Genomic DNA, 27,906 nt, shown 5'->3' on the forward strand with positions numbered 1-27,906 from the left:
CGTACGATCAACTATTCATGCCCATCCGCGGCGCATACATCCCAGACGACCTTTTCCACCGCACGGCTAGACGGGGCTCTCGATAAATAGAAGCGCCAGATGCCCTGGATCGTGCTTCTCCTCAGCCGTAATGTGGGGCTCAACAATTTGCAATATAAATGGGGCATCATTTCTTAAAAGTGCACACAGTGGAGCCCAGCTGGTCGCGGGCCGGACTGCAAATAGCAAAAATCTGTGAATAATTGAAGTTTATTCAAAATCAAAAGCACTTTTATATGACAAATGCATCAAGTGGACACACAGCAATTTGACTTGGCAATCAGTGCTTAAAAACATAAAACAAGTCAAAACTGGACCAAACAGACCATTTATGCACATTAGCTGCAACAAATATGTTTGTGCTTGTTATTGGAAAGGTCCTACAAAAGGAAATACATCAACAAGAAGTGATTTTTAAATAATTACAATTGAAAGGAGCAAGGGCTTTGAGTTAAAGGTATAATAGTATTGGGATTTTTTTAAACCCCCAAATTCTTGAATAAGCACGGATATGCCCCCAATGAGCTTTTTCTAATAGTAACTAAATATTAAGTTTTGCACCTGTTTTGCCAATTGGCTTTCCTGCATTTTACAACAAGAAGATACACAACAAGAAATAATAGTTTACAGAACTGTCACTTGTATTGCCTCCCCCCCAATATAAATTCAGAAGTTTAAACAGCTCAGCAGATTGTTTTAGAGCAAACAACTCGTTTGGTTCGTTGTGCTAACCACAATTGTTGCCATGGATGTCACTAATTTAGATTTTAAAGTCGATCCAAATTAAATTCACGTTTTACACCAGTTGTGTTTTTTACAGTTGAACATGATGGCAACATGCAGAACTTAAAACTGACACTTCAACATCAACGTGAACACACGACTAAATGACGAAGCATACACATTGTATGACTGTAAGATATCTTGGCATCACATCTACGTTTTCCATGTGGCCAAGTTGGCGCACAGAAACGGCATCAGGAACGTGGCAAAGATAACCGGTGCGATTAGAATGATGAGAGTGTCGAGCGGCGGGTCCTGGACACGTCCACAGGAAACAAAGTACTTCTGGTGGACTTCCCGGAAGAGGTCGTCCACGAGAGATCCCCGACTCCGACACAAAGACACATCGGCCCAGTGATCCACACAGCGCTTCAGATCGTAGTAGATGCTACAGAAGAAAAGAATGTTTCATGACTCAAATCCAAAGCTGTGAACTGCATTTGTTCCAAACAACAAACATCTTGAAAAGTCACCAATTAGAATGACATTATAGGAAATGCATTTGCAAAAAAAAAATATATATATATATATATATATGTTTTTTTTTTTTAACTATGACAGAAGCCAAAACATCCGAGCTCGGCCGAGGCAGTCTGTTTTTAACTGTATAGTTTTGATTTGTCAAATCCCCTGGGTGGAGACGCGTGCGTAAGATGACTTGAATGCCGTAAATTTCACCAGAGGTTACCACTACATGATATTTAGTGAGGTCAACATCCACAAGAGGAAAGTGAGCCACACTGCTGGAAGTCTGATCAACAAGATGGCTTTCTTTTGATGACCAACACTCTGCCCTAACATACAATTTGAGGCTGAGCCCCAAATGATATCATTTGAAAAATATAGATAATTACATTAGAAACTGAAAAAAACAAAGAGTTGCAGGGGATGGTGGGGGGTTCTATGATGGGCGTTCTGGTGATGGTTCTCCACACACCAATGCGATCGGGAAATACTGTAAGTACTCAGCATTTATTGATTGATTGATTGATGTAACACAATGACTATCCTGGAGCCACATTCCAAATGTGTGTAGCTTAACAAAGAATAAAACGTGCAGATCCTGAAGACACTTCTTCATCTCACCTTGACCCGATAACATTTTCCATCAAAGTTAAGGAACGGTAGTACAAAGCTTCGGAGATTTAATACTCCAAAGAGGCCCGTCAACCAGTTGGAGGGACGCGAGTCGACTAGCCGAGTACCGTTGCGGTGCCCTTGAAAGATCCGTATGAGGATTTCCAATGAACGATTTCCAATGAATGATTTCCAACGGCGTTACCGTTTTACAGCTGGCCATGTGCATCCTTGCTGGTAGCCGCTTGTCTCCATACTCTTGTTAAAAGCTGACCAGCAGATGTGGACCTTGCTGGCAAACATGTGCTTGTCACATGGGTGGATAATTGTCCCCGATGACCCTGGAGAATGCAGACACGCGCAACTTTGGCAAAACATCCAAATAACAGAAAAAAATGAGGAATTTGATTGGGAATGAAAAGCGATGTAACTTTTTAGTTCACGTTGCCTTGCCTGTCCAAAGGAAGACAAACGCCAGCGTGCAGGAAATCAATGTCCTCTGTTGGAAGAAGCAAACATACGCTGAAATATTTGATGCTTTGCATAGTTAAACATGAACAATATATACAAGAGTACATACACTGTGTTCTAGTATATTAGCCTTTCTTATTTTCTGAAACAATGTGATTTCCAGTGATCATCCACAGTGCTATCACTTTATAGAATTCTCGATTTTCTTGAACAAATCCACCACATTTCAAAGATTACCCCAAATACAGTGTTCCAAACTACTATTATTTCAAAATGTTATGTTTTTATTTTCAGAGGTGGGCATTCCATCAGACGGACCGCCCCATCATTCTGTCACTGACAGACGCCCGTTTTGCTAACACTTGACACTTGACGAGTGACGGGACACCTTATAAAAATCACAGACTGACAAATGACGGAAGTGGCTTTTCATTCGTCAGTGGAATCGTCACTAAACGGCTCAGTCAGCGATGGTCCTTCAAGTCCGTCACTGACAGGCTGAGTTTTTTTCTTTTTTTGGAGGGGGGGGGACTGACGGACGACCGACTTCTGAAGGACTCACAGACGGACTGACTGACAGACTGACAATTACAATTCTGTTCGTCACGAAAAATGACAGACTGACAAATGACGGACTGGCAAAATTTAGTCACATGCCCACCTCTGTTTGATTCTCCTTTTCTGTGGAGAGAATCCAGAGAGGTTTTGCAAAATAGCTTTGCTTCAAGGATCAGTTTGACACCATCAAACACCCTACAAGGGCACCATAATTCCAGTCTAAAAGAAATCAATTGGCCAGACATTTATTCACATATTTGGAAGCTCACTGCAAATGTTTCTCCTTGTGAGATTGGCTAAAGGTAACCGAAGTACAGGTTTTCGCAAGACTGCAAGAGACACCAGCAGCTTCAAATACTTTGCTCATCCGGAACTTTTGAACAGCTGCTTTCTTGTTGCGATGCATTTGCCTGAAAGAAAGGTTGCTTCATAAAATTTTATCTGGACAAACCCATTTGATATCAGAGTCGCGTGCACATATTTTTTAACGGTATGATTTTATTCCCGCTGCTTTTCCCAGACATTGGACTCTTCTGCGCTTGTTATCAGCATAAAGATCCTTCTTTTCCCCAAACTAAGTATAAAAACTATGACTTGCTTAATAATGTGGAACAACCTTCTTAAGTAATATTCCTTTAACTAGGCCCACCTGGGAAGCTAATTCATAACGTGCCTGCGATTGAAATCAGCAATCTAAACAGACACATTTACTGGGAAGCAGACAGTGAAACCATATGTTAGTGGTGAAAAGAGTTTTGTTTTGTTTTTTAAAAAAAAAGCTCTTTGGTCAGGAGCTTGTAGATTACGTTCTGACTACAGTAGTGAAAGTGCAGCCAGATACAAAAAAATACTAAAAAACGCTTCAAATTGGGTCAAAGACAAAGGACAAAAGGAGAAATAATAATTCAAGTCCTTTACCTAAAGTATCTGTTAAATGAAGACTTAAATAGATTTATTTCTAAATACATTATACAAGTTTGAGGAAATAGTGCAAAGATGGAGAACTCAATTTGTGAAGAGATGACATGAAAATGTTTTTCACCATTTTCGTTTTTCTTTTTGGATGTGCATAAAACGGTGCTCAGATACACGCTTGCCCATCGGTGGTTACCGGTGCAGTTGCAAGAAGAGGTACAACAATTCATTCATTTTTGATCATCAATAAATTATTTGGACTCTTCAAATTGTCCAACTTACCTGATTTCAGCCTTTGAGCAGTAAATATTCTCTGATTTCTGTGGCTCTCCATGAAAGCTTTGTGTTTAACATAAAACATTTGCAAACTTCTGCTTTTACTTTAGAAAATGAGCAACATTTGCTCTTATTGTCTGACATGTAACAGACCAAAACAGCAACTGAATCAATTCATAGGGGCCAAAATAGCCAGTCATTCTTAAAATAATGGTTATTTGCAGCCGTAGTATCAATAAGCTGTAAGTGAGGTCATTGAACCTGAAGCAGCCTCAGACGTGGATATCGAAGTAGTAGCCCTTCCCTTTGTTTGGATCCGAAACCAACAAGTAGCTCTCAGTTTCAAAATGTCTAGAGGGTGCGATGTCACTCTGTCGCATGTGATATTGCTTCATTGTTGCACGCAAAATGTTTTTTTTTTATTCATCAATGGAATAATTGGTTGTAAAAACATGGTAACGTTACATGTCAGTTGTGATTTGTCTAAACCAAGAGCTAGCTAGCCTTGGCTCAGGATTTAATGGTTTAAAACAACGTGTTCCGGAAGCTTTGCTAATGTTGTGAGCTGACTAACCGAAAATGCAAATGAAGCCACGGGTGGGGAATATGTGTCGTCTACGAATCGGTTGCGTCATCTTCATCAATGCCGCATGGTTCAGTTCATCTGTGTTGTTGCGCTCCCCAGTTTGTAAGTGGCCGAGATCTTGGTCAGTCAAGATGTCAAACGCGGTTGACTTGATATCCTGATCTTAATTTGACATTGGAAAAATACTCAGGTAGGCTAAAGCGGAAGAGAATGGAAGAGAAGTTGACCTACCATTTATGGTTGTTGTTTTAGCTGGTAGATGCAATGTACAGTGTTGATGCTCGATTCAGGAAGAGCAACAGATGGCCAAGGCGGTCACAGGCTCTGCACTCTTCTGCTCTTATCACTGCAACTCGGAGCTCATTTAATTACGCAACAGCAATGGACAGCCTGCTTCCTTTCCCAGACCAGGCCCGACTGTTCCCATGCTACCCAAAGTCATGTTCCATATGCAGCCCCTCTACATGACCCCGATCCCCACCCCCACCCAAGAGACACTTGAACCCAGAGGCCTCAGTGTCAACAAGCCAACACGATCCCAGCTCGTGAATTGAATTATTTTGAGGGTTCAGGCCTATTTACATTTTCTTTCCCATAGGGCACAAATTTAGCTGCTTAGGCCCAGCTCTTAGCACGCTGGCATCACCCTTCTGAGGTTTGGGCTTTGAATCTTGGCGTCTGGGTACTCCAACTTCCAAAATCAAGTCTTACTCTTGCTGTCCACGCCGTGGAAAAAGGGAGCACATTTGAGCGGCGTTTGATTTGCCGTGACTTTAACGGCTCATGTGAAAGGTTGTTCTTTCTGCAGGCCAGTTGAAACATCTCACTCATCGCGGCATCGGATGGTTCCGCCTCAGCAGAGTGTGTACGTTTCCAAGGTTGTTTGGCTATTGCCCGTTCTTTCGGGGGGTCGCCGAGCAACGCGGAGCCACAATATCACCATAATGCATTTATGAGTGGAGAATTTTTTGCAGAGTGGTCATAAGAAAACATTTCCATCGCCATCAAATGAAAGGCTAAGTCGAGGCAACAGTGCAAATAGAACAGCGTTAAGTGACGCATCGGTACAGTCTCATGGTCATGGAAAACACTTCCACGGACTGGGAACAAGACAACTCTGTGTAAGAATTTTAAAGCAGGCAAGAGTTGTGGGTTCAAATCCAAAGCCTTTTTTAGGGATCGTTGACTCCACCAATTACAACGCCACCACAGTTTGTGTATTTTTGACTTTTACTTTGTCATAACACAGCCAAAAGTAAAATTATGCAGGCTGAGCATAGGTGGGTCTGATAGACATGACTTCATTGTCCACACCAGCTCGACTGAAAATGTGAATTATGCAATAGTGCTGACACCACATTGAAGGTTGCACTTACACTACTTGGAAAGTGTTGGACATTGCTTAATGACAAGTGCCTGTACATATACATATACATATATACATATGTATATATACGTATACATACATATATATATATATATATATATATATACACGTACATATACATACATATATATAGCCGTACATACACATATATATATATATATGCATACGTATATATACATATATATATAGCCGTACATACACATATATATATATATATATGCATACGTACGTATACATATATATATATATATATACATATATATGTGTGTGGGGGGGGAGTGGTGTCATTTTCATACTTCCAATGTAGCAATTTCTTTTGTGATTTCACATGTGTAAATGTCTGTCATGCTGGGACAGCCACAGTAGAAGTCCTATTTTCAAAAAAGTTCTTGATGATAGTCATAAAGGTAATTCTTATTGACAGAGCAGCAAATGGTGGTGTGCCACAACAATACACTTCTGACATGAAAACAGGTACGTCCTAGCGTGTGGCTTAGCGTGAGGCAATTCCACATCTCGTCTCTTACCTGCGTGGCGGCGTTTGCGAACTGTGCTCTGGAGCGTCCAAAGTATCACGACATTCACCAGTGTATAAATCAAGTTGTAAATTAGCCTTAGTGTGTTTCTGAGCTCAAAGCCACCGCTTAAGAATCCCGTCCTCAAAGACATAACTCTCGCATGATCACACAAATCATCAACTACCAGATAGATGAGCCCGATAAAAGGACCGGAGGCGGGAGTGTTGTAGGATAGTGATGCCGTCAAAAAAGATTGCTTTGGAAAATACTTCTTACCATCAGGGGAGCTCACTTACTCTTATAAGACAGTCGGGCAATTGATCTCCTTAGTCGGGAAGACACAAAATCATAACAAAAACAGCTTGATTATCTTTCAGTGTGTGGATGGCCAAAATACTATTTCATGCATGACGATAAACCTTTGGAGGATCCTGTATTGGGTCTCGAAAGACCGCAAAAGCTGAAAATACCTGCTTGTGTCTCATAGGTGATTTTTAACAGCTGTTATCTTTGTTTGACACACTTGCCTGACAGAAATTAGACATTTTTCCAACTCGTAGCCTCTGCTAGGGGCTGCCAAAAACTGCACGCCAAAATTACCAGACATTCCCATAGCTTCTTTCCCCTCGCCTGGAGCATAATAAACAGTCGACTCGACGGTTCATTGTGACACTTTGGCATTTTTGCACTTGTTGTATTATGATTAATACATTCATCGTTGGAGCACTGACACTTTGCCATCATTTTCCACGGCTCTATTGTGCCAATAAATGATTCTGATTCTCAGAGAGAAGAAGAAACAAACTCCAAGAAGAAAGCCTCACGTCAGAACTTTTGTATCACTATCGGGAAGTCAGGAAGTCAACACTTTCTTGTCCCAACCCTAAGAAAAACCACAGCGTAATCACTTTGTTTTTCCACACTCTTCTGGTAGAGCACATCAATCTCTGGGAAAACAATATTTAATGTACTGCTGCTACAATGGTACAAAAGTAGTACTTGTTGTTGTTGTTGTTAAAATACCCTAGGAGGTTGGTGGTTTTCTCTTGTATAATTTGATGAAGAAATGCTAGGTTGGCTTTAGGTCATTATTACATTCTCAAATATCACTGAATATTGTCAAGGCAAGGCCAGTTTATGACAATGCACAGGGCAAAACCATCTGGAAAACTCAAACCTGACCCACTAAAACTGCTGCAGTTGTAATTGGGTGGAGGCTCTATGTCTTTCATAACAGGAGTATGAAGGACCTATGCACGATGTGCAACAGGAAGTTGGCCATTTTGTTTTGAAGCCGCCATTTTGGGTGAATTCTTTGACAAACTGCTACTTGGAAATCCACCCAAGTGATCCCCGATCGGAGGAGAGTATCCGACACAGGAAAGACTTAAGCGCAAAACTGTTTTCGCGTATAGAATCTAATGTCGGCATGGCATCAAAGTCTCTCACTTTTGTAGTGCACTTGTCTAGATGATGAAACATGGAACACAAAATAGGCAGGCCCATCATTCCAGCACACCAACTTCATTAGCTAATTGCTCTTACATTAGCTACTGCATCATTCTTCAACTTGCTTCTACTCTTTGTTCCTACTTCTTCTGCTTTCTGCACATTATTAATTAAACAGTTTCAATTACACTTTGCATGTCATCATACTATGTGCTGAATTGGACGTGTCTAGCCTGTTCTCCACCTATAAAGTTAATGTCCATTTAGCCAGGCATCTGGTTCTCATAGAAGCTTGGGTAAATCTTGAGTTCATTTATTGGCTTGTGAGAAAAAGAGAGCTTTGCGTCCTTAAACGCCCCTAGTATTACACGTTGACGAGCCCAGATGTGAGAAGTTACATTGTGTGTGGTGAAAGATACTCGTTGGCATAAGTCGACGGTATGATCGATATGGCACCATTTTATGTTGTTTATATGTTTTATTATCCGGTGTCAAACAGACACGGGCTTAACAGTCCACATTTTGTACTTGATTATTTACAGACCTTGTACAAATTGTCCTATACCATTTTTTAGATGGATGTCTTAATAACTTGTACCGGATTGCTGTACAGCCACAATCATAGGGAACTGAAGTGGAGTGGTGGGAAGTAACAAAATAGAAAATCTTCATTACTTTACTAGATTTTATCTGTACGTTATTTGAGTACTTACATTGTTGGACAGTGTTTTACTTTTACTTCCTACATGAGGAAACACCCATACTTTCAAATCTGTACTTTGGGTTGGGTTTAATTGTAACCCTAACCCCAACCTCAATATTTTGTCTTTGGATGACCGGTGAAGTACATTATGGTTAAATTCTTCATTGATTGAGATCTTAAGGATTTATAAGGCAAAAAAAAAAAAAAAAACAGGACAGCAGCAACATGGATGAACGGTAAACATGAAAGACAAACCGATTCAGAGAAGCAGGCTATTTCCCCTCCATGGCCTGATTTAAGAGAAGTGTTGGACATTGTTGGGTCCAGGAATGATTTGTGGAGGCGAATGCGTTGTCTCTTGTGCCAGCCTAAAAATCACCAGCTTCAGGCATTCAGAAACCATCTGTCTCATCTGGAAAAACACAGACAAGTGAGGTGTACCTTTTCCAAAGTTATCTTAAGATCATTTTGCATTTTTTGATACTCTGTTCACAACATTTGCAGAGCTTTGGGAACACGATTGTTTTGATAGCTTAAAAGTCAAGCGAATGCTAGCTAGCTAGCAACAACATGTGACATGTGACATGTTGTCTTCTTCTCAGTATGATCACTAAATGTAAGTTAATACAAGAGTGCAATTATATCTTTGTTTTACACAAATATCTGCGGCCAATTGTTGTACTGCTACGTTCAGAAGGAACTCATGTGCCACCTTTTATGAGTGTAACGGCCACAGAATGCATCTACACAAGCGTTGAGATGGCGCCACTCTAGGTTAAAATGACTGTTTATTCTGTGGACTTACTCGACCACATGATATTTGTTTGTCATATCCCACATCTATGCGTCCAATCTTATGCACCCACAATGCGCATGTCAATCGGAGAGGGAAAAACAACAGCAAAGTCGGGACCTCGGCTAACCCCCACAGCTGGCATCGGCCGTGGCGCTTACTGTAACTGTGGTGATTTACGCTCGCCAGTGCTGAAAACAATCCTGTGCAACTTGCGTGAAAAACGCTACGAAATGAGAGCTGAATATCAGTTGAGAGAAAGTGCGGTTTGTCCTCGGTTCACTTTATTTGATTTGGCTTGCCCAGTGAGTAACTGCTGATATAATGTACAATTTGAGGTTGCTGTCTGTTGTAAATGCCTACACGCTATTCACCTCAAAACTGTACTGGACTGTAAGCCGTGTATTCTCAGGTTTATGCCGTGGTTTTCCTTTTTAAAGCAGAATTGCGTGAGAAAACACGATTCTTCAGAACGGCGTGCTTTGAGTTTACGCTGTACAATTCTAAGTAAATTTCAGCGCACTGTGCTGCCAGTGTAATCACTGTGGTATCGTTCACCTCTACCCCGTTTGCTCCAAGCTATCAAGCCATCAAACCATTCCATTATTTTTTGCCGCAAGCTTTTTCCTATACTTAAGCGTGATTTATTAGGATCCTCGCATGAAGCGAAGGCCATCTTGGAATTGCTTTTTGGAAAGTCTTAACATGCTAGAAAACTCGTACGTGCATATTCCGCTGAAAAGCCTCTTTGACGCCAGTTCAATCGATCGACCTGAAATTCGGAGGACATAACAGGACACAGGTTTCCCCCATAAAGGTATGTAATGTGGGCGGAGCATGGTATCAAAGTCGCTCACTCAGTAGCAAACTTTGGAAGGTTGAAAATTATTTGCCAACCTGACACATTTCACCGATAGACACAGAATTTGGCATACATGTCTATTAGAACAGGACACACAAAAAAATTCCCAAGGACTCATGCCAGAATTTGAAGACGAATTTTAGGGCTCGTTCTTTGACAAACTCATACTCGAGCATCCACCCACGAAATAAGCCCAAGTCAGAAGTAGATATCCGCTAAAGTGTCGTTTATTTTGCAAACCGTATCTAATGTGGGCAGAGCAAGTCTCACACAGAAGCAAACTTTGGAAAATGAAAAGAAAAATGAGCCGCACTGACTCTAGATTCAGAATGTGGTCGGGATATTTCTCACAAAGAAAGAAATTCAACATCTACAAAATAATTAATATCTCAGCCCCTGTAGCAGACAGAAATATAATTCCAAAAGAATTTTAGAGCTTAGACACTTGGCTTTCACACAGACTCGAGTTTATTCATCTTTACTGTTTCAATCGAAGAGATTAAAATAAAGCGTCAGTGCAAGAGATGCACTACATCTAATTTAAAAAAATCCAGTGGTAATTACCATCCTCTTTTCTGTTACAAAGACGTCGATACTGTCATTATCTACAAACATATATCTTAACCATATATCACGTTCGACTGGTTGAAAGTCCGCAAGCGCGTTGTCTATATATAGACGACTGCCATTATCCATTTCAGAGCCTCCGCGATCAACGGCGTCCGCCATTACTGATCGAAAAAATTCCAGATATCCTCCGACAACTCGCGACACCGTCACATGTCTATTCTGATGCATTTCATTGGTTAGAGAACGAGAATTAAATAATAAATGGAAAATGACGTATACGCTCTCCCGGCTTCAAGGGTAGAAAGGCGCAACAGCGCTCCTGGCTCGAGTGGTAGGAACGCAGTTATGCGCTCCCGTCCTTAACGGATTAAGGAGCCATGCAGGAAATTGAAAAGGAAGTTGGCCATTTGGGTTTGAAGCTACCATTTTTTGGTAAATCAGTTGCATTTTCAGTCCCCAGTTAGAAGCAGTTGTGCTGGATGGATGGGCTTCACTCCCCCTTAAAGACATGTGATTTGCAGCTGGCTATCTATTCTGTTATTTTTCAGAATCCCATATTACCCCGAGTACTGTCGTGGGAAAGTATATTTTTCCTTTATTGCCAATCACTCAATCTTTCCGTGTCTATTGTTCCTTTTCTGCTGTCATATTGTCAGCATGAGACAGGCATTGCCCTTCAGGTCATCCCCTGCTCAGACTTGCTTCATTCACCATCTCTGTACTACAAATGTATGGGGATGTGTCGTCAATAGGCAACGTTGACTTTTCAGTCCGGATGGGTGCACGTTTGTGCTTGCAATTCTGGGAATACTCTCCCTGAGGAGTGGAGAGCAAAGTCCTCCTCCTTTTTCATTCAAACAGTAATTAAAAACAAAAGCAAAACAAGCTGTGCAATTTGTTCACAACATAAAGCCTGAGGGATTTATTGTACTTCAAATGGTGGCTTCTAATGACAAATGATTCCGCTCACTGAATGTTCAATTTCGTGGTTGTTGGTTTTGTTTTTGTTTCTTTTTCTTTTTTGGGGGGAGGTGGGGGTGATTCCTTCTTTATAACCCGGATATTAAAACAGGCCAAATTAAACCAGAGCAAGTGAGCATGAAAGAGAATGATAATGTCTTAAACCTTGCAAAGAGGCGATGGAAGAATTCAGGAAAAACTGGTAAATACTGTCGTAAATACCTTCAATTATTGGTCAGTGACGTATGACGCTATGTTGATGTAAGCACGCAATTACGAAACACGTCTAACATCCACGAGCATTATTTTGTAAATATTGTTGAACTGTTTGAGAATCGTCACTCCATACAGCTCAAGACTTGTTTCTAATCTCTAGCCCCGGAAGCATGTTAGCTAGCGAGCTAGCATCTCCCGTCACGGAGTGGAAAGCCCTGTGGTGACCCAGTGGGATATATTCTAGCCACCAGAGGCTTAAAGTGTTTATCTTTTTCCCGCTCAAAATGCAAGGATGTGTAAGCAGAAGCAAAACGCTAGCCACAGCAGCATCCATTTTTGTGCGAAGTCTTCCCAGAGAGCAGAGACGATGGCTTGATTTTTTTCACGATTCGAAAGCCTCATTTTATATACTTGTCATTTTCTAATCATTCAACCTTGGCCGGGTTGTTGACAACACTCTGTGGGGTATCAATTTTTCAAGGCATGTTTATTTTCACTACACAGGGACTTTTGGAAAGTCTGAAAACTGAGTACGGCCAGTTTGGAGAGTAAATGCTGTATTTGTATGGGGTCAAAACACAACAAAACATTTTGCCCAATTTGATTCTTGAGAAAAGAAACAGTGGCCATATTCTCTGCACTGTGTCACACTACCTCCTTTAAGTAACACGGTTTGAGATGAGATGGGGGTTTAGAATGTATGAGGACTAGATTCTTTCACTGTCGAGTGTTTGAGTCAAAGGGCTGAAACGCACGACAAAAGCCATTTAGTGTTGGTTAGCGGGCCGCGTGTGTCTTTTTCTCCTGTCCTAATTACCTCAACGCCAGGGACAAATTGGAATTTGACACCTCCTTGGCAAAAATAATTACATCTAATTAGGGGAGAATGAACTGCCTGTGATTTGTTGAGACAACAATTTGGTGCAAAGGCAACTTCCACTTCCTCAACACCTGCAAGCAGCCACTTGCACCCGAGTAGACACACGAGCGTGCTTCAGTTAACATTTGGGATGTCATAGCTCAGCGGTTGCTTGTCCCTCTTAGGCATGTTCAATTTACAACCTAAGAGGATTGCCTCTGTTTTTGCAGGCCTAATTACAGACATACACACACACTAACTCAGACATACACGCACATACCACATAGCCGGCGGCAAATAGCTTAGGTTGCATTGTCAGCATCAAATGTCTTCATCATTAGACCAATTTCAACTGATTTACAATGTTTGGTCTCAGATTTTATGTTAAATTTATGTTACAAAGACAAAACACCAATCGGAGTGACATAGCACCTGTCCTCCAGCGTGACACAGCCAAACGGCTGCCGTCGGGCAGACTTCCGGCTGTGTCAAGAGGACGGAGGCGATACCAAGGGACGGAGCTGCTGTCTGCTCTTTTTTAATTTCATTTTTTCCAAGGAGGAAGAGACTCCAATGGCAAGACATTGCTGGGAATAAAACAGAGTACAAATACATACGGCACTCGCATAGGGATAGACGATTATTGGCTGTTTCCGATAATCGGTATTTTGACGAATATCGGATTTTTTAAAAATCTGTTGACGGATGAGAGAGCCACTTAAAAATGTGATGACTTTAGATAACGCTTCATTTAACTTTTTAGTTAACGTTGTAAGACAGCGGTCTTCAATCCTATTCCTCGAGACCTGATTAAAATGATTAGCAACAACGATCCGACACTGAAGAAGCCAGGGAACTCACTACAAGCAAAGTGACGAGACAACGAGACACATCTGGACAAGAAATGAGGGGCTGGAGAGGGCTGATTGGTTGACACAAGGAACAGGACTGACATGAACAAGTGGAAATGAAAACCTAACAAATTTACAAGTCATGAAGACAAGAGATGCACAAAAACAAGACATAGGAGCAAACCAAACAAAAATCTAACCAAAACAATGCAAACATTAACAAAAAAACAAAAAAAAACACAAATCAGGACACTTTTGTACATTTGTGAATCTCGACTTGTTTACTTTCATTTCACGCTGAATTAAACCTCACATCAGTAGTTGTAATTCGATGCAATGCATTCACATCCAAATTAGCTTTCATATGAGAGTACAAGTACAAGTTACCCCTTCCTACTCCCCATGAACATATAAACTTTACTGAATTAAGATAAGTACTGACCCTTTATTTTGATTTTTTTGATTTTTGATTCCTTTGTGTTTTTCATGTCGTTTATATGTTCAATAAAATCAATAAAAAAATGAAATAAAATAAATCAACAACAAGTACAGCATTCCTACAGATACAGCTTTAGCACTTTAAATAGCAGCTTTGAGAGACTCTCACGACAGCCTTTTTACCTCAGCAATAGTTACTTGTGCCAGTCAGTCATCATCAGACGGTGTTTTTGCACGATGGCCTCGCCGCACTAAATAATGAAAGAGAAAGAGTACTGCTAATAAAATATATTGTTGTGGAGATGTTACATCGTTGCCAAGTTGTTTGGATTAATATTGCCGACCTCGCATTCTTGCTCTTGAAATAACACGCCTGTGCCAGTGTGATGTTTTTCCTCGAACTCATGATGATGATGATGATGATGATGATGAAGAGGAGGAGGAGGATGATGATGCGCCGGTGGTGCTGGCGCAACCCTGGGGCAGTAGCTTTGTCCGACCTGAGAAGTTCTTCATTAGTTTTTGTGTTGAGAAATCTGTGGCATGTTTTGACGTGTAAAATCCAGGCACACTTGAGATCCAACTGGTTTGCCATGAGCTAGACGTGTTTCAAACCGGTCTTGCAATTTTTAAATGTACTGGAGAGAGGTGCTCAGAAGAGCTCCCCGCTTCCATTTATACGTTACATAATTATCTATGGAGCATTTTAATGTGTCTGTTGCCTAGTTACTTTCTTCAAATGTCATGAAATTCCAGATCGATGGTTGATCTTCAATTTGGTCACATGTGGAAACTGTTTCACTCAAAGAAAATGATTTCAAAGCCGAAATAATCCATCGAAGGGCAAAAACTGCTGGAGACTAAAAAACCTTATGCCATGATCAATGGTAGTAACTGGCATGTGTGAAGTGTGCAATTGCACAGGTCGCTATGTCAACCCCCCACCATCCCCCCCAAATGCTCTATGTATAATGACACGACCGAAACATATGTAGATATTTGGAAAGTATTGTAAATACAGTCATCCCCATTCCATCCAAAGTAACTCACAAAGGTCTCACAATATAGATCACTAATCACCATGGCCAAAGATGTACATTATACAATGAACTGACAGCCGTCATGTTCTGCAAGCGTAAAAAGCAGGATTGAAGTGGATTTCACGTTAAATTTTCAAAAAAGTAGACTGAGCTCAAATATTTCCTGTTTTCCTTCTTTTTCTTTCAAAATTGACACCACATCAAACAAAATACAGTGCTACCATCTTGGGGTCCACTGTGAAATGACACCAAAAGAAGAACAAAATGAAGTTACAAACTGTACCAAAAAAATCTGCCAAATAGCAGGACCGTAAAGCCAAAACTGACGATGGAGGGGCGAGTACCGTAACTAGAGCTGCACACTCACAATACGGCAAGTAAGGAGGGACACGCTTGGAAAGACAATTCCAGCATACATGGCAATCTCAATCATTGCCATTAGTTTGGGCAAATTGCTCCCCCTGGTGGATTTGCCCCCTGGACTGCTCTTGGAATTGCTCTCAGATTACTGTCTCTGTGATCAACATTTCATTTTTACACCTCATTATACCGCTGCCATTTATTCCTTTGACTGAGAGAAGTTTGTGTTTGCAGACAGACATCCTATTCGTTATTTGCACATTTTTATGTACAAATAAAAGCAATCAAACTTGTTTTGTTTGTTTGTTGTTTGGCATCGTCACTGCGTCCCAGATTTTCCGTCCCGCAATATTTAATCGCACCACGTGGTCCCAGTCGGTCGGAGTCAGCCAACTGGCGTCGAGGGACGAAGCCCAGCTCTGTTTGTTTCATGAACTTCCAAGCACTTTTAATTTTGGTTGTTCTTAGGTTTATATTGTATGCGCTTTAAGTTTTATTGGCCTTAGTCTGATCCAGTTCACAGCATGTACATACAAAACCCTAGGAACAGACATCCATTTAGACATTGTGTCTTATGACAAAGTACGTAACTTACATTCTGTATATACTGTACTTATAAATAGATACTTCTAATTCATGGCAAAAAGGGGGAGGACCGTGGTTGAGTCCACACTGCAATTAGCAATAATGACAAGGAGGAAGTCGACGGGGGGTTCATTGAGGGGTTTCACAGAGATAGCTGGATACAGACAGCAGTCACTTTTTGCAACTTGTCATTCATTTCAAGTAATGGATCTTGATAATATCGTCCATTCTCATTCCCACATTATATTTGTTATAATTAATGAAGCAATTTCAAAATGAAACAAGTACAAATGTAGTTTTTGGAAAAAAATAGAAAATAAGTGGACTTATTTTCACATTGTGTTCCAAAATCCGCTGACAATCGCCGCAGGCACGTTGCCCACGTATGTTCCAAAAGCACTCATGCTGGCAACGTCTGACCCACTGTACAGTTTGTGCTTCCAGGCAACAAATATTTTGTCTTGCCTCACCTGTACAACGCAACGTGTCAAAAGAGAGTGAGGGAGCAATTAATGCAAGCGCACAGGCAGATTTATGTGATAGCAGGCAATCATATCACAACCTGTAAATGGCCTAAAGCTAAGGTAGGGAGGGCTAATTATTTTATTAAGTTTGTTTTATTGGTGCTCTGGTCCCCTTATTAAGGTGTGGACTTTAAAAAAAAAAAAAGACAATCTATTACAAATGATCTTATGAACCCTCAAGGCACACTGAAAAAAATGATGGTTGAATGTACTCAATTTCATTTCGTGCAACCACTTGATAAAATGAATTTGAGTAAATTCAGCAAAAAACAACTGGCTAATAGTATGCAGAAAATTGTCTCCACAACACATTTGGGTTGGGTTGTTCCCTCCAAACAGCAATCAGCAAGATTAGTGTCTGTGCAAAAAAAATGCATCAAAGATTGTAAACACCCTTGTGTTACGTTCGTATATAATTTAGCTTTGTTTGTTTTTGTTGAGCAGACGGGCTTGGAAGCGAGGATCCCATCACCAAGGCACCTCCTTTATATGCTTTCTTTTGGCAAGAGTCTGCGAAGAAACAACATCTACACCAGCGCAAAACCAAGATGAAGACAAGCTCAGCGTTTAAGGTCAGCATGAAATCGATTCATCGTGATCAAATGCGTCTCTGAGCATTCAAACTATGAGGACAGGCAAAGTGTTGACTTCATTGTGGTGATTTGTCTTTGGATGGAATGTTGTTTGCGATTAAAGCACATTTTAATGTGTCCGGGATCAGATGTTTAATACGTCCGGGATCAGACACTCACGCATGAAGAAAACGTTTTGTAGTGTAAACCCAAAACGTCTTCCAGAACTCTAAATCTTATTCGAGAAATACAAGACCAAAAGATAAATGAAATAGATCAAAAGGATGACACGAGTGAAATAATTACAACGCCCGATGCGATACAGCAAAAGAACCGTGATCCTCTATATGCTTTTGTGGCTTCGCACACACAGTCTCCTGTTGTTTGTTGCCAGGGTTACGTTGCAAACAACCCCCAAAATAGATGAAATCCACATCGTCCGGGAACCTCGTGTATGCAAATGTGGTCTAATTTAACTAAGTGGATTCTAATGGCCCGGTCCCCACTTCATCTGTTAGTTTTTTGGTTTTTTTTTTTACGCATATTAACCAAATGAAAGCAGTGAAAATAGCTTGAAAACAAAAACATTGCCGCTCAAGTGTTGCAAAACGACTTCCGTTTAATCGTTCGCAGAAGCTGCGTGGCGTGATTGTCGTCTTTATTCTTTTTTTACGTCGGGATGTTTTGTTTTTTTTCTCCATCAATTTCTCAAAAGACAACAACCACCGATGTGAAGACTTGTTGGAGGTTGGGGCAGCTTGGCTGGGCTGCTCGAGTGATAGCGGGTTTCGTGGCCAGCGTGACCGTTTCCAAGTATTCTTGAGCAAGATATTGACAGTTGTAACCACACACTGTCAAAGGGAATAGGCTCGCCATCTGGAATTGGGTCTGTCTGCTATATATTTACAACCTTGAAACCCAGTCCGACAACAGAGCCGCGCGACTACACTGTAAAACTGCGGTCGCGGACGTCATTCATTTTTTGGGCCCTGACAAAATGTGTCGGCGTGATGCGGCAAAACTGGAGCGGGACAGGAAATACCGTGGAGACAGTTGCAAGCCCAAGTGAGGGAGTTAGCCTGCTTAGTGGGGAAAACCGCATCCCGTCGACGCATCACTCTGTCTGTACCATTTTATTTATTTTTTATACGATGTGATTTGCCGGTCGGAGGGAAGTGAGTGTAAAGGCTTGCGGTGAGTTGAAACAAATATTAGTGAGCCCAGTTATTCATGGAAAAGATGGGAAATTCAGTAGTTGAACTATGGGGGTGGGGGTGGGGGAGTCTCTGTTTGGTTTTTGTTGCGTTTACTATGAAAACGTTCCTTACTTATCTAACATTTTGTGAAGTTCACGTCAAGTCCCTGTAGAATATTGTCACCTAGTATGTATTTTGCCTCAACATGATCAAGATCTTAGCAGTTTCGGTCAGCGCTTGTGTTCAGGTGAAAATTCGATGTATTTTAGGGGTCTTGAACATGACCTAGAAAATTGTTGGGGTTTTTTTTAACTCCCTTGGACACCACTCTCAAAATGCCACGTCTCTCTTCATGACAGGACGCATGAAAACGTCTCACGGCCCCATGCCCGAAGCTAAACAGGAAGTGGAGACTTTTGTGTTGAAACAGCCATTGGTGGCAAAATCCCAAATGATTTGATTCCAGCTTGATGAGCTGCAGTGCACACTATGTGCAAAGACTGCAAGCAAAGAGTAGTAAGATGAGCAAAAGCCATCTGCTCCCCTCCGCCTCCCTCTCATCCTGAGCCAAGTGATCTAAGACTCCATCTCTTTGAACCCGCCTGACACAAGTTGTATGCTGCAAGTATGTGTCTCTATACGCGCATGTGTAGGTCTGGCCTGTATAGGCGCATGTGTCATACGCATGTCTGCTCAGTTTTTGATGAATATGCAGGTGCCAAGTCGATCCGTCTCCACGCAAAAAACGCACACCTTTGATATTAGCGGCTTCTTACAAGTCTTAATCGGAGGGAATATGCTGACATTGGATAATATAATGCCCTCAGTTTTTCTTGGTGTTAAGTCATGAATGTGTCAGGAATAAATACGACATAATTGTTTTAATAACACGGCTGTTTCACTTTGTTTGTTGTTCTGTGCAAAAAGCTAAACAGCAATTATAGCCAAAGTAGAGAATGCGATTTTTGCACAATCTGACGCCGAACTGCAATGTTGCGCAATTCATTACATTTGAAAAAAAGTCAAATGTGAGAGCGAAAAGATCCTCACTTAAATGATAGAGGGGTTTTTTTCCCAATATATCCTTTCCAATATATCCTATCCAATATATCAACGGATCGGCAAAGTGATCTCAGAGGACAACGGAGGTGCCTTGCGGGTCCTTTATGAGCTCAAATTTCCAAACTGCGATCAGCACGGACTCTACAACCGTAAACAGGTGAGCTGTGGACAGAACGGCGCTCAACTGACAGCAAACACAATGACGTGACAAAAGCCGAAAGAAAGCAGGCATGTTATATACAAGCAAACTGGCGACACCACGGGGAACACCTGGACAAGCTACGAGTGGCCGAGGGAGCTGATTGGTCGACACAAGGGACGGGACTGCCCAGAACAGGTGAACACAAACGCCTAACGAGACAGGCAAGACATGAAAAAAGGGACACGGGGACTACACGAAATGACAACCAATCAAAACCGAATGAACAAAAACACACATCAAGACATGAAGAACTTTTAGCGCAGCGCTTCTGGTGGCGAGTTTGCCTGCACAAGTGAACAAAGATGATTTGGAGCCCCATCATGTCCGTGAATCAACAGCACCGTCATCGTGCCGCAACAGGTATTGGCTAATGCTCCCAAAGCACTGGCAGTCTACTCGCTTGCGTGTTGCCACTCACTTCCTCGTTGACGCACAAGCTGACGCCTTTTCCGCATGCTGTTTTCATCGTACAACTCTCAAATGTTTCCAATCCGGGCGCTTTAGCCAAGGCGGCAGGCGCCCCGTGCCGCGGCAGCGCACACACAATGGATGGCTTGCTCGATGGCGCACTGCGTTACGTAAGTGCAGTGCGAAAAAGCCCCGCGTCAGTTTGGGGGCCGCAAATAGATTCCGGCTCTCCCTCTCTTCCCCTGGCACGGAAACAACTCAGTAGAGGGAAACCGAGGCCATCCTACCACCGTCTTTCCCTTTCTCTTGTCAAGACAATGAGACGCGCACTGAAGCGGTGCGTCGGGAGACGTCACCGCGCATGCGGCAAGCGCTTCGAAGGTTACAAGGCACTGCGAACCGTTTGGCGAACTTCCTGGGAAGGCTTTTGTGCTGAGCGGGGGCTGGCGTTGGAATTTCGGCTCGTCCGCCCAAATGTGACAGAGAAGGACAAACGGGGTCACCTAACGAGTGTTTTCTCGCGAGGATCGCGGAGCAGAACCGAAGATTTGAAGAGATGCCAGCGTTTGCTAAAGCGGGGCTCTCAAGCACTCGGCCAATTTTCGTCAGCGGTCCAAACAACGGCATTGTTTGCGCCGTTCCCAGGGAAGAACACTGTACCTCCTCAACACTCACTCGGCTCCCCTTTGGACTCGTCCTTCCTGTTCGCGGGGTAATTACTGTAACTGTCACTTTTTTGTTCTTTCTCATCGAAGGAAGAAAATGGAAAGTCTTTTCTCCGCCCCTTCATTCTTTTTGTCGTCCTCTTCCCGACCACCCGCCGTGCGCGGCGTAAACTGTGTCCACTTCAATCACGACCTGCTTTCTGAGTAGATGTCAGCTCAGCTGGGGACGCACGGGGGGTGCGGGGGCTTGGGGCCTGGACGGTTAGTTGGGGTAAATAGCGAGTGCGGGCAAATGTCTTCTGTCATGCGCATGTGTGTCAGTCGAGGCACTCTAAAAAACGGTTGGGTTAAAAATGAGACAATTTGAGATCAAAAATGGACCGATCCACAAATTGGGTCAATTCGACGCAACTTTGTGGGTTGTCTTGCGCAGAAACAACCCCAAAAATGGAGCTGTGTTGTACAAAACAAAGCAAGAAGGTGGCTCAAATTGACCCAATGTGTAGATGGGTCCATTTTTGACCCAAAATGGTGTTATTTTTAACCCAAGTGTTTTCAGTGTGTGGCTTTAAGCCGGGGGCATGACCTACAGATGGCTTGTTATTGGGTGAGGCCGGCTCCACCCAATCCGATTGGCCGGCCGGCCGGCCCTCCGCCCGACACCAGAGCGATGCGCACTCAAAGGCGCACGCCCACTCCTCAAGCCGCCATACGCGCTGCTCAATTAACACACACCCCAATGTCCCACTGCGTGGCTTTACCCCTCCCTGTCTTTTGGGTCTTTTTTCTCCTGACTTGTCCAACGTGTCTGAAATATGTTTTCCTTTTCTCCATGCCCTAGTGTAATATCTCCACGAACGGCCAGCGGGGCGAGTGTTGGTGTGTTAACCCATTAACCGGGGTGGAAATTCCGGCCACGCCTAAAGTCAGGGGGGATCCCAACTGTAAGCAGCTTCAGCAAGAATTCCAAGCGACACCCATAGCAACAGCCCTCCGCTAATAAAGTGCACATTAAGCCTCTTTTCCACTGCACGGTACCTACTCAGGTCCACGCAGCTCTACTCGGTATTGATTCCTTTTCACTGGCAAAAAAAGATGGTACAGTGCTGCCTACGATTTTTACCTGTGGTGAGGATTCCAGTGATTGCATCTCGGACTGGAGTCCCCACTTTGATGGCTTGTTACTTGACCAAAGTAAAACTTGGGCGTTAAAGACTCGGGATTTGACTTGACATGAAGATTGAGGTGTATAACAGGTTGATCGATGAAATGCTGATTATTGAACTTGAGATGCGAAGTGTTGTTCGATGAAGTGAGACGTGGACGCAGCCTTCAGGTGAAACCTCATCAAATGCATCTTGATGTGTGGAAAACATCAGGGCAGACAGTGTGTTGCCTTAATTGACCAAGGTGGAGTTGCTGGCAGGAAATTCCAAACAATGAGCTGAAAGACATTCAAAGGTCCTGCACTGTGGGAAACTGCAAGGCCGGAAGGTTTTTTTTTTTTCTTCGATTTTATCCTCGGTGACCTACTTCACAAATTCTTTTATACACTCCTATGGTCAAATTGTTGATTTTCTTCAGAGGTATTTTTGGTCACAATCCACAGACATTCATGACAGCGGCAGAAGCAATTACACTGGAGAACCCCATTTTTCTTGAGTTAGGTCTGGTGGCTATTTTTAACAAATTTTGGGGTCCAAATGTGATCTCAGTTTTTGAGCTATAGCATCCCCATTTTTTATTTTTTTTTTACATGAAATAAATGTGTATGTATATAAATAAAACACTAAGACGGAATAGTTACAATCTTTGGAAACTCTAAAAACCAGCATAAAAGGAAATAAAACTTACAACAGTATAGGTTAAGAGCAGAGCCAGCACTAATCCTCTTAATTTCTACTAGGCTAGTTTTCTGTTTGCAAATGTTGATGGAACTGACCTATTGGGAGCTGCACACACCTCTCACCGCACTGTTTCCATTGTGAGTGCACAAACACGTTGACACGTAGCTGGAGATGAGCCCAATCGTACTAAACTGGCAAGTCTTACTACAGCTCATCAGTGGATTTTTGCTTATTTGGTAAGCTGTGGAGAAAAAATAATTGACGTGCTAGAAAAAAACTGACTGACTCTGACATTTGGATTCAGCATGCCAATTTTTGTTTCAATCCAAATAAAAATCTTACGCAACAGATTTTATTTTGAAATTGTTCCCCTGTGTTATTAGTGTTTTTTCAGCGGAGATGATTTGGAGCCTCATCATGTCCGTGATTTGTAATCATTTCTGCTGCTGTGTTATTTGAAACTGATCACACAAGAAAACAAAAGAACCGTTTCATTGACCCATTTTGCTTTTTTTTTTTTTCTGCTATTAAACATGAGAATTCACAACTGCGATTTCAGTGTTTGTATTAAATGTGCACCCGGGGCTTTGTTTACTTGCAGTAGTCATTAGTTTTCCTGACTGTGTGTGTGTGTGTATGGGGGGGGGGGGGGGGGGTGCGCGCGTGTGTGCCTGTGTGCGTATTCACTAACGAAGTGGTGACATGACGGGTAATTACTTGTCGAATGGGGAGACCGGAGGTTGACAAGTGAGATTACGAATTACAAAAGATGATTTGGAATAAACAATACCGTTGACTCCACGTTTCCAAGACAATACACACACACTCAAGCCAGGGTAAACATCTTATTTGATGATCGAAAACCACTTTTTTTATTGGGGATGGGGGACGACTGTATTCCCACACTCGGTAAATGTGAAAATACCTTAACGGTGAAAACATTTGGAGGACCTTTCGACCATCATTGCTTGAAAATGCTCAACGGGCTCATGTCGCCATTCTCACACGAGAAACGGACAAAAGACAGAGCTCGAATTTAGTCAATAATTAGGGCTGCTCTTACAGGCTCATATTATGACTTCTGCTCGTAGAAATCCAGACCTGTACTTGTGCATTTAGTTTCTTTAATCCACAGACGGGCTTCGCTGTCCAAAAGTCTAGAAGAACAAAAGGTAAGATGAGCATACTTGGTCGCTCAGCAAGGTTTCCCACGCGGTGGCGTGTGACTGGGTTTGCTGATGTGTCCGCTACATGCGCCTCATACACGGATCTGCACACTAACGTATATGGTGTAGCGTATGAAGTGTGGCTGTGGACGAGGCTGCCTGTCACGGAGGCGGTTTGGAGGCGGAGTCCTGTCTACCTGCCTCGCGCTTCATCTGCAGTCCAACGCAATCCAAAAATGCATTAGCTTGAATATGGAAAATCTGAACGCAAATAACAAGGGTCTGAAAACATCATAAATAGGAATAGATATTTACATGTGAAGACAGACAGCGCAGTACCAACATTTTACAAACAGATGGTGCTGTTTCTTTGCATTATTTCTGTTTTTTGTTGTTGTTGGGTTTTTTTAGGGATTGCGCAACCTGAGGTGAGGCTGCCGCAGGTCCCACCCTATGTAGAAAATATGAAAATTCTGCAATTTTGGTGATGAAATCATAGATATTATTTGAAAAAGAAAATCAATACGAAGCTCAGACCAGGGAACTAAAATGGATTTTTTTTTTTTCCTAATTATTTGCTTTTTATTATTACTCTTCACAAGCAGGTGAGTGTCTGCCTCCCTTGCTTGGTGCATTGTGTGTTGGTGCACTCATCTTTAACCCGTCATTCCTGAATCACTGAAATGTAACAGAAATGATGTGCGTGAACTTTGGCCATGCATGGATTGTGCTGTGAGCAGGAATGCTCGCTCAGATATTAACCAGGGAGGTCATATTAGAATCTGCTGCCAAGCTTTTCACGAAATTGCTTACTGAGACAATTTGGGAGCTTCTCAAAGCACAAGGTAAATGATTGTTTGAGCAAAACATAGCCACAGTCACTTTGCACCCAAGAGTGAAAAAATGTGAGTCGTCGACCGCCTCTAGGAGCGCTGCCTGGCAAGACGTTTTGCTGTCCTTCGCTGCATTTCAGCGGCACCGGTTTGAAAAGCCGACAACTCCCTTTCTTATCCACCACAATATCAGAATTGCCGCTGCTGACCAACAGTGGCGATGGCCTCCAGAGTGGATTGGTCCTGAAATGGGTCGGGGGGGGGAGGAACAAAGAATCGGCCGTAAACACAAACAAACATGTCCTACCCGACGTCCTGTTTTGTATACGAGTGGAGCGGCTTCCCCAGACAGCAAGAAGTGTTTTCCAAAGTCACAGCGCTCTCGCCTGGGACGCACTCGCTCAACATTGGCTCACCACCGGGACATTCTGGGGCTCTTTGCTTTTGCGACATCACATGCGATCAAGCGAGGGGGCTTCAGCGTACAAACGAAAATCTGCGAATGTAACGCCATTGTCGGGGTAATGGACACGTTGCATGCGCGGCGATTGAACGGAGGGATGGATCCCTTCGACATGCTTGCCCTCATTAATGTCATAAAAGGCCTTGTGTGCTTTGAAGTCAGCGACCAGTTGCTTTGGAGGGAAATAGTAATTGTTCACACAAATCAAATCTTCAACATGTTCCCTCCACCCTGAAGTCAAAGACGCTGCCCTCCCCTCCCTACCCCACAAACACACACACCCGCACACCACCAGGAGCCTTGATCTGCTCACTATACCAAAATGGGGGGGACGGCCATCCTTTAATGACCCCCACCCCAATCACTCACATCTGGGGTTGCTCAAAGTTCTTCACGTCCCCCTGAGGACTGCAATTTTTGTGGCCCTCAAATGTGTCGCATTCAGAAGTCCACGCGGTGGAAAAGGTGAGCAGACACCTGCATGGAAACATGAAAAATAAGCAGCCATGAACAGCCACGCTCTCCCCCTTGACAAAAATGTTTTCGCACATCTGCCCCCCCTTCCCGTCAACGAATATGTTTTTGGGGCATGTTTGCCGCCATCTAAACCGATCAACGAATATTCCCGGCCAAATTTAGGTCCCGGTACGTCCCTGCTCAGCAGTAATATTAGTTGCTCTTTGCAGAGTATTATAAGATCTGTCTACATATGTTGCTCCATTGTTAGCATTAGAATTAAGCTAGCGGACTAAGTAAGACGTGTCCATGTCCATTTATTGTTGTATGTTTCGCTTGACGGTAAACTTGAACTGGTGCTGCCAATAAGGAGCTTGGATTCTTCTTTTTTTAAATCAACCAAAAGAAAGCCTTTATCTCAAAAAGTGGAGTTGTGCGTATCTCAAGGCACCACTGTACTCTCATAAAAAATCTGTGCAGTATATATAAACCACAAGGTCTCCTGTCTACCGTTTGCATTTTAGGTGTGTCTGTGTGGTGCATGTTCGGGGGTCTTTGGAATCCTGTCGTGGCCCCCCCTTGAAGTTGAAGCGCGCGTTAAATGACTTCCTTGTTCCTGTGCAATCTTTTTTGACTACATGGTGTTGCAAAGCATGCAGGTGAGTTGGCCCCAGGCGAGGCTTCCCAAAGTCACATCCTGCATGCTGTATGATATCCTTGTGGGCAAGCCCTGAGGTCTCAGACTCAAGTCTAAGAGGTTTATCAGCTCTAGCCTGGGAGATTAGACACCGCTTACTGCAGGGATAAAACGCTGCATTTCAAGACAATCTCAGGCTGCTTATTAGCCTTCTTGGAACCGAGCTTTATCATTATTTTCCCAACAATATATTACAAGAATGAAGTGCATTTTCAAATGCACTTGTTACAATAGGACTCGCTTCCCTTGTTGAGCGCTGACGTTAATATCATATTACGGCTTTGCCTTGTAAAACTACGACTTAATTCTCGTAAGATTACTTTTTATCCAAACAAAACTCGTCTTTGTTCTTTGTAGGGATTGTGACTCTTTTTCTTCAACTCTTCTCTCATAACCTTTTTTCAGTACATGTGGGATTTCTTTTTTGTTCTTGGACTGCGCCATGTAACGAGGGTGCAGCTTTCTCATCATCCTTGCACGCCACTTTAATTTCCTCCATGAGTCAACACCAGAAAGAGAAAGAGAAAAAAAAATCTCACCCCAGTGCGTAAATGAATACATAACTTTATTTAAATAAATGCTTTGCCATAACAAAAAAAGACAAAGGTTACAAGAGTACATATAAATTACAAGTTGAATAAATATTACACAGTGATATTCGCTTGAATAATTTGAGTTTTATTCTTATTTGTCATTCCAAATACGTACTGATCATGTCGATCCCCCCCCCCCCCCCCCCCCTCCGTCCTCGGTCCCTTTCAGAACACCAAATTGATGATAACCAATTGTACTGTGTCATTACATCCAGAATGTGTTATGTATTCAGAAAAAAAAAACGGTCATTACTGTACTACCCAAGTATGAAATGTGAGTTAAAAACCAAATCAGGAGACGCATGGGAAAGGTGAGGAAGTCACCACTGACAACCAGTTGTGGATAAACAGCAAATCTCACGCAGCTCAACCTGCAACCTCAACTCGTTCAATCGGGCGACATCAGCGCATTGTACACGACGTCAACTCTTTAAAACAAATGTTGTAATCCAACACTGGCCGCAGTAGTTCATTCTCCAGATTTCTTTGCCTCCTGTCATGCTGTTTTACTAACTTGTATCTAATGAAATGCAGTCGGAGACCCCGCGCGGGGGCAAAGTGGCTAGGCCCTGAATATGTCCGCTGTACAAGGTGATCACTCTTCCTATGTCGCTGCCTCCGGAAAAATACAAATAAAACTCAGCCCCACAACCACTGGAGCTTCATTCTCATCTCTGTGAAAGACGCCAAGAGAACACCTGTTGCTGGGCATGATTTCTGTTCGAGTCTTTCTGCTGTGGCTGAGGTCCCGGGCGTGGGCTTGCACAGCCCCTGTCAACAAATGTTACCCAAAATAAAACTCGAAGAGGTGAGCACGACATTAAGTGTTTTTTTTTTTTTTTTTTCGTTTGTTTTGTTTTGTTTTTTTGCTTTTGTTTTTCTTCTGACTTCATGACACCTCCCCGTTGGATCTCGATCAATAGTGG

The 27,906-nt window shown here is 42.6% G+C and overlaps 2 protein-coding genes across 5 annotated transcripts; one reads left to right on the plus strand and one right to left on the minus strand.

Moving 5' to 3' along the window:
* Positions 1 to 360: 360 nt before the first annotated feature.
* On the minus strand, positions 361 to 20,348 carry LOC147136886 (receptor activity-modifying protein 2-like). Of its 4 annotated transcripts, XM_086051772.1 has the most exons (5): positions 20,271 to 20,348; positions 9,018 to 9,174; positions 2,353 to 2,398; positions 2,105 to 2,240; positions 361 to 1,210 (listed from the first exon to the last, which is right to left on the minus strand). In XM_086051772.1, exons 2-5 carry the CDS (start codon positions 9,075 to 9,077, stop codon positions 976 to 978), a joined length of 477 nt encoding a protein of 158 aa, XP_085907898.1. In that variant the 5' UTR covers positions 9,078 to 9,174; positions 20,271 to 20,348; the 3' UTR covers positions 361 to 975. The 4 variants fall into 4 exon arrangements, 3 of the variants coding, with proteins under 3 accessions (XP_085907898.1, XP_085907899.1, XP_085907900.1); XM_086051773.1 differs by lacking the exon at positions 20,271 to 20,348 and having other exon boundaries at positions 9,018 to 9,216; XM_086051774.1 differs by lacking the exons at positions 9,018 to 9,174; positions 20,271 to 20,348 and adding an exon at positions 4,937 to 5,103.
* LOC147136887 (insulin-like growth factor-binding protein 2-B) lies at positions 15,434 to 23,253 on the plus strand. The gene is made up of 4 exons (XM_086052157.1): positions 15,434 to 15,446; positions 17,265 to 17,414; positions 19,716 to 19,807; positions 21,767 to 23,253. The coding sequence occupies exons 1-4, from the start codon at positions 15,434 to 15,436 to the stop codon at positions 21,923 to 21,925; spliced, it is 414 nt and encodes a 137-aa protein (XP_085908283.1). The 3' UTR covers positions 21,926 to 23,253.
* Positions 23,254 to 27,906: the final 4,653 nt, after the last annotated feature.

Source organism: Filicampus tigris, chromosome 14, assembly GCF_054856515.1.
Source record: "Filicampus tigris isolate MCC_2025a chromosome 14, RoL_Ftig_1.0, whole genome shotgun sequence".
In the NCBI taxonomy this organism is placed as follows: Eukaryota; Metazoa; Chordata; class Actinopteri; order Syngnathiformes; family Syngnathidae; genus Filicampus; species Filicampus tigris.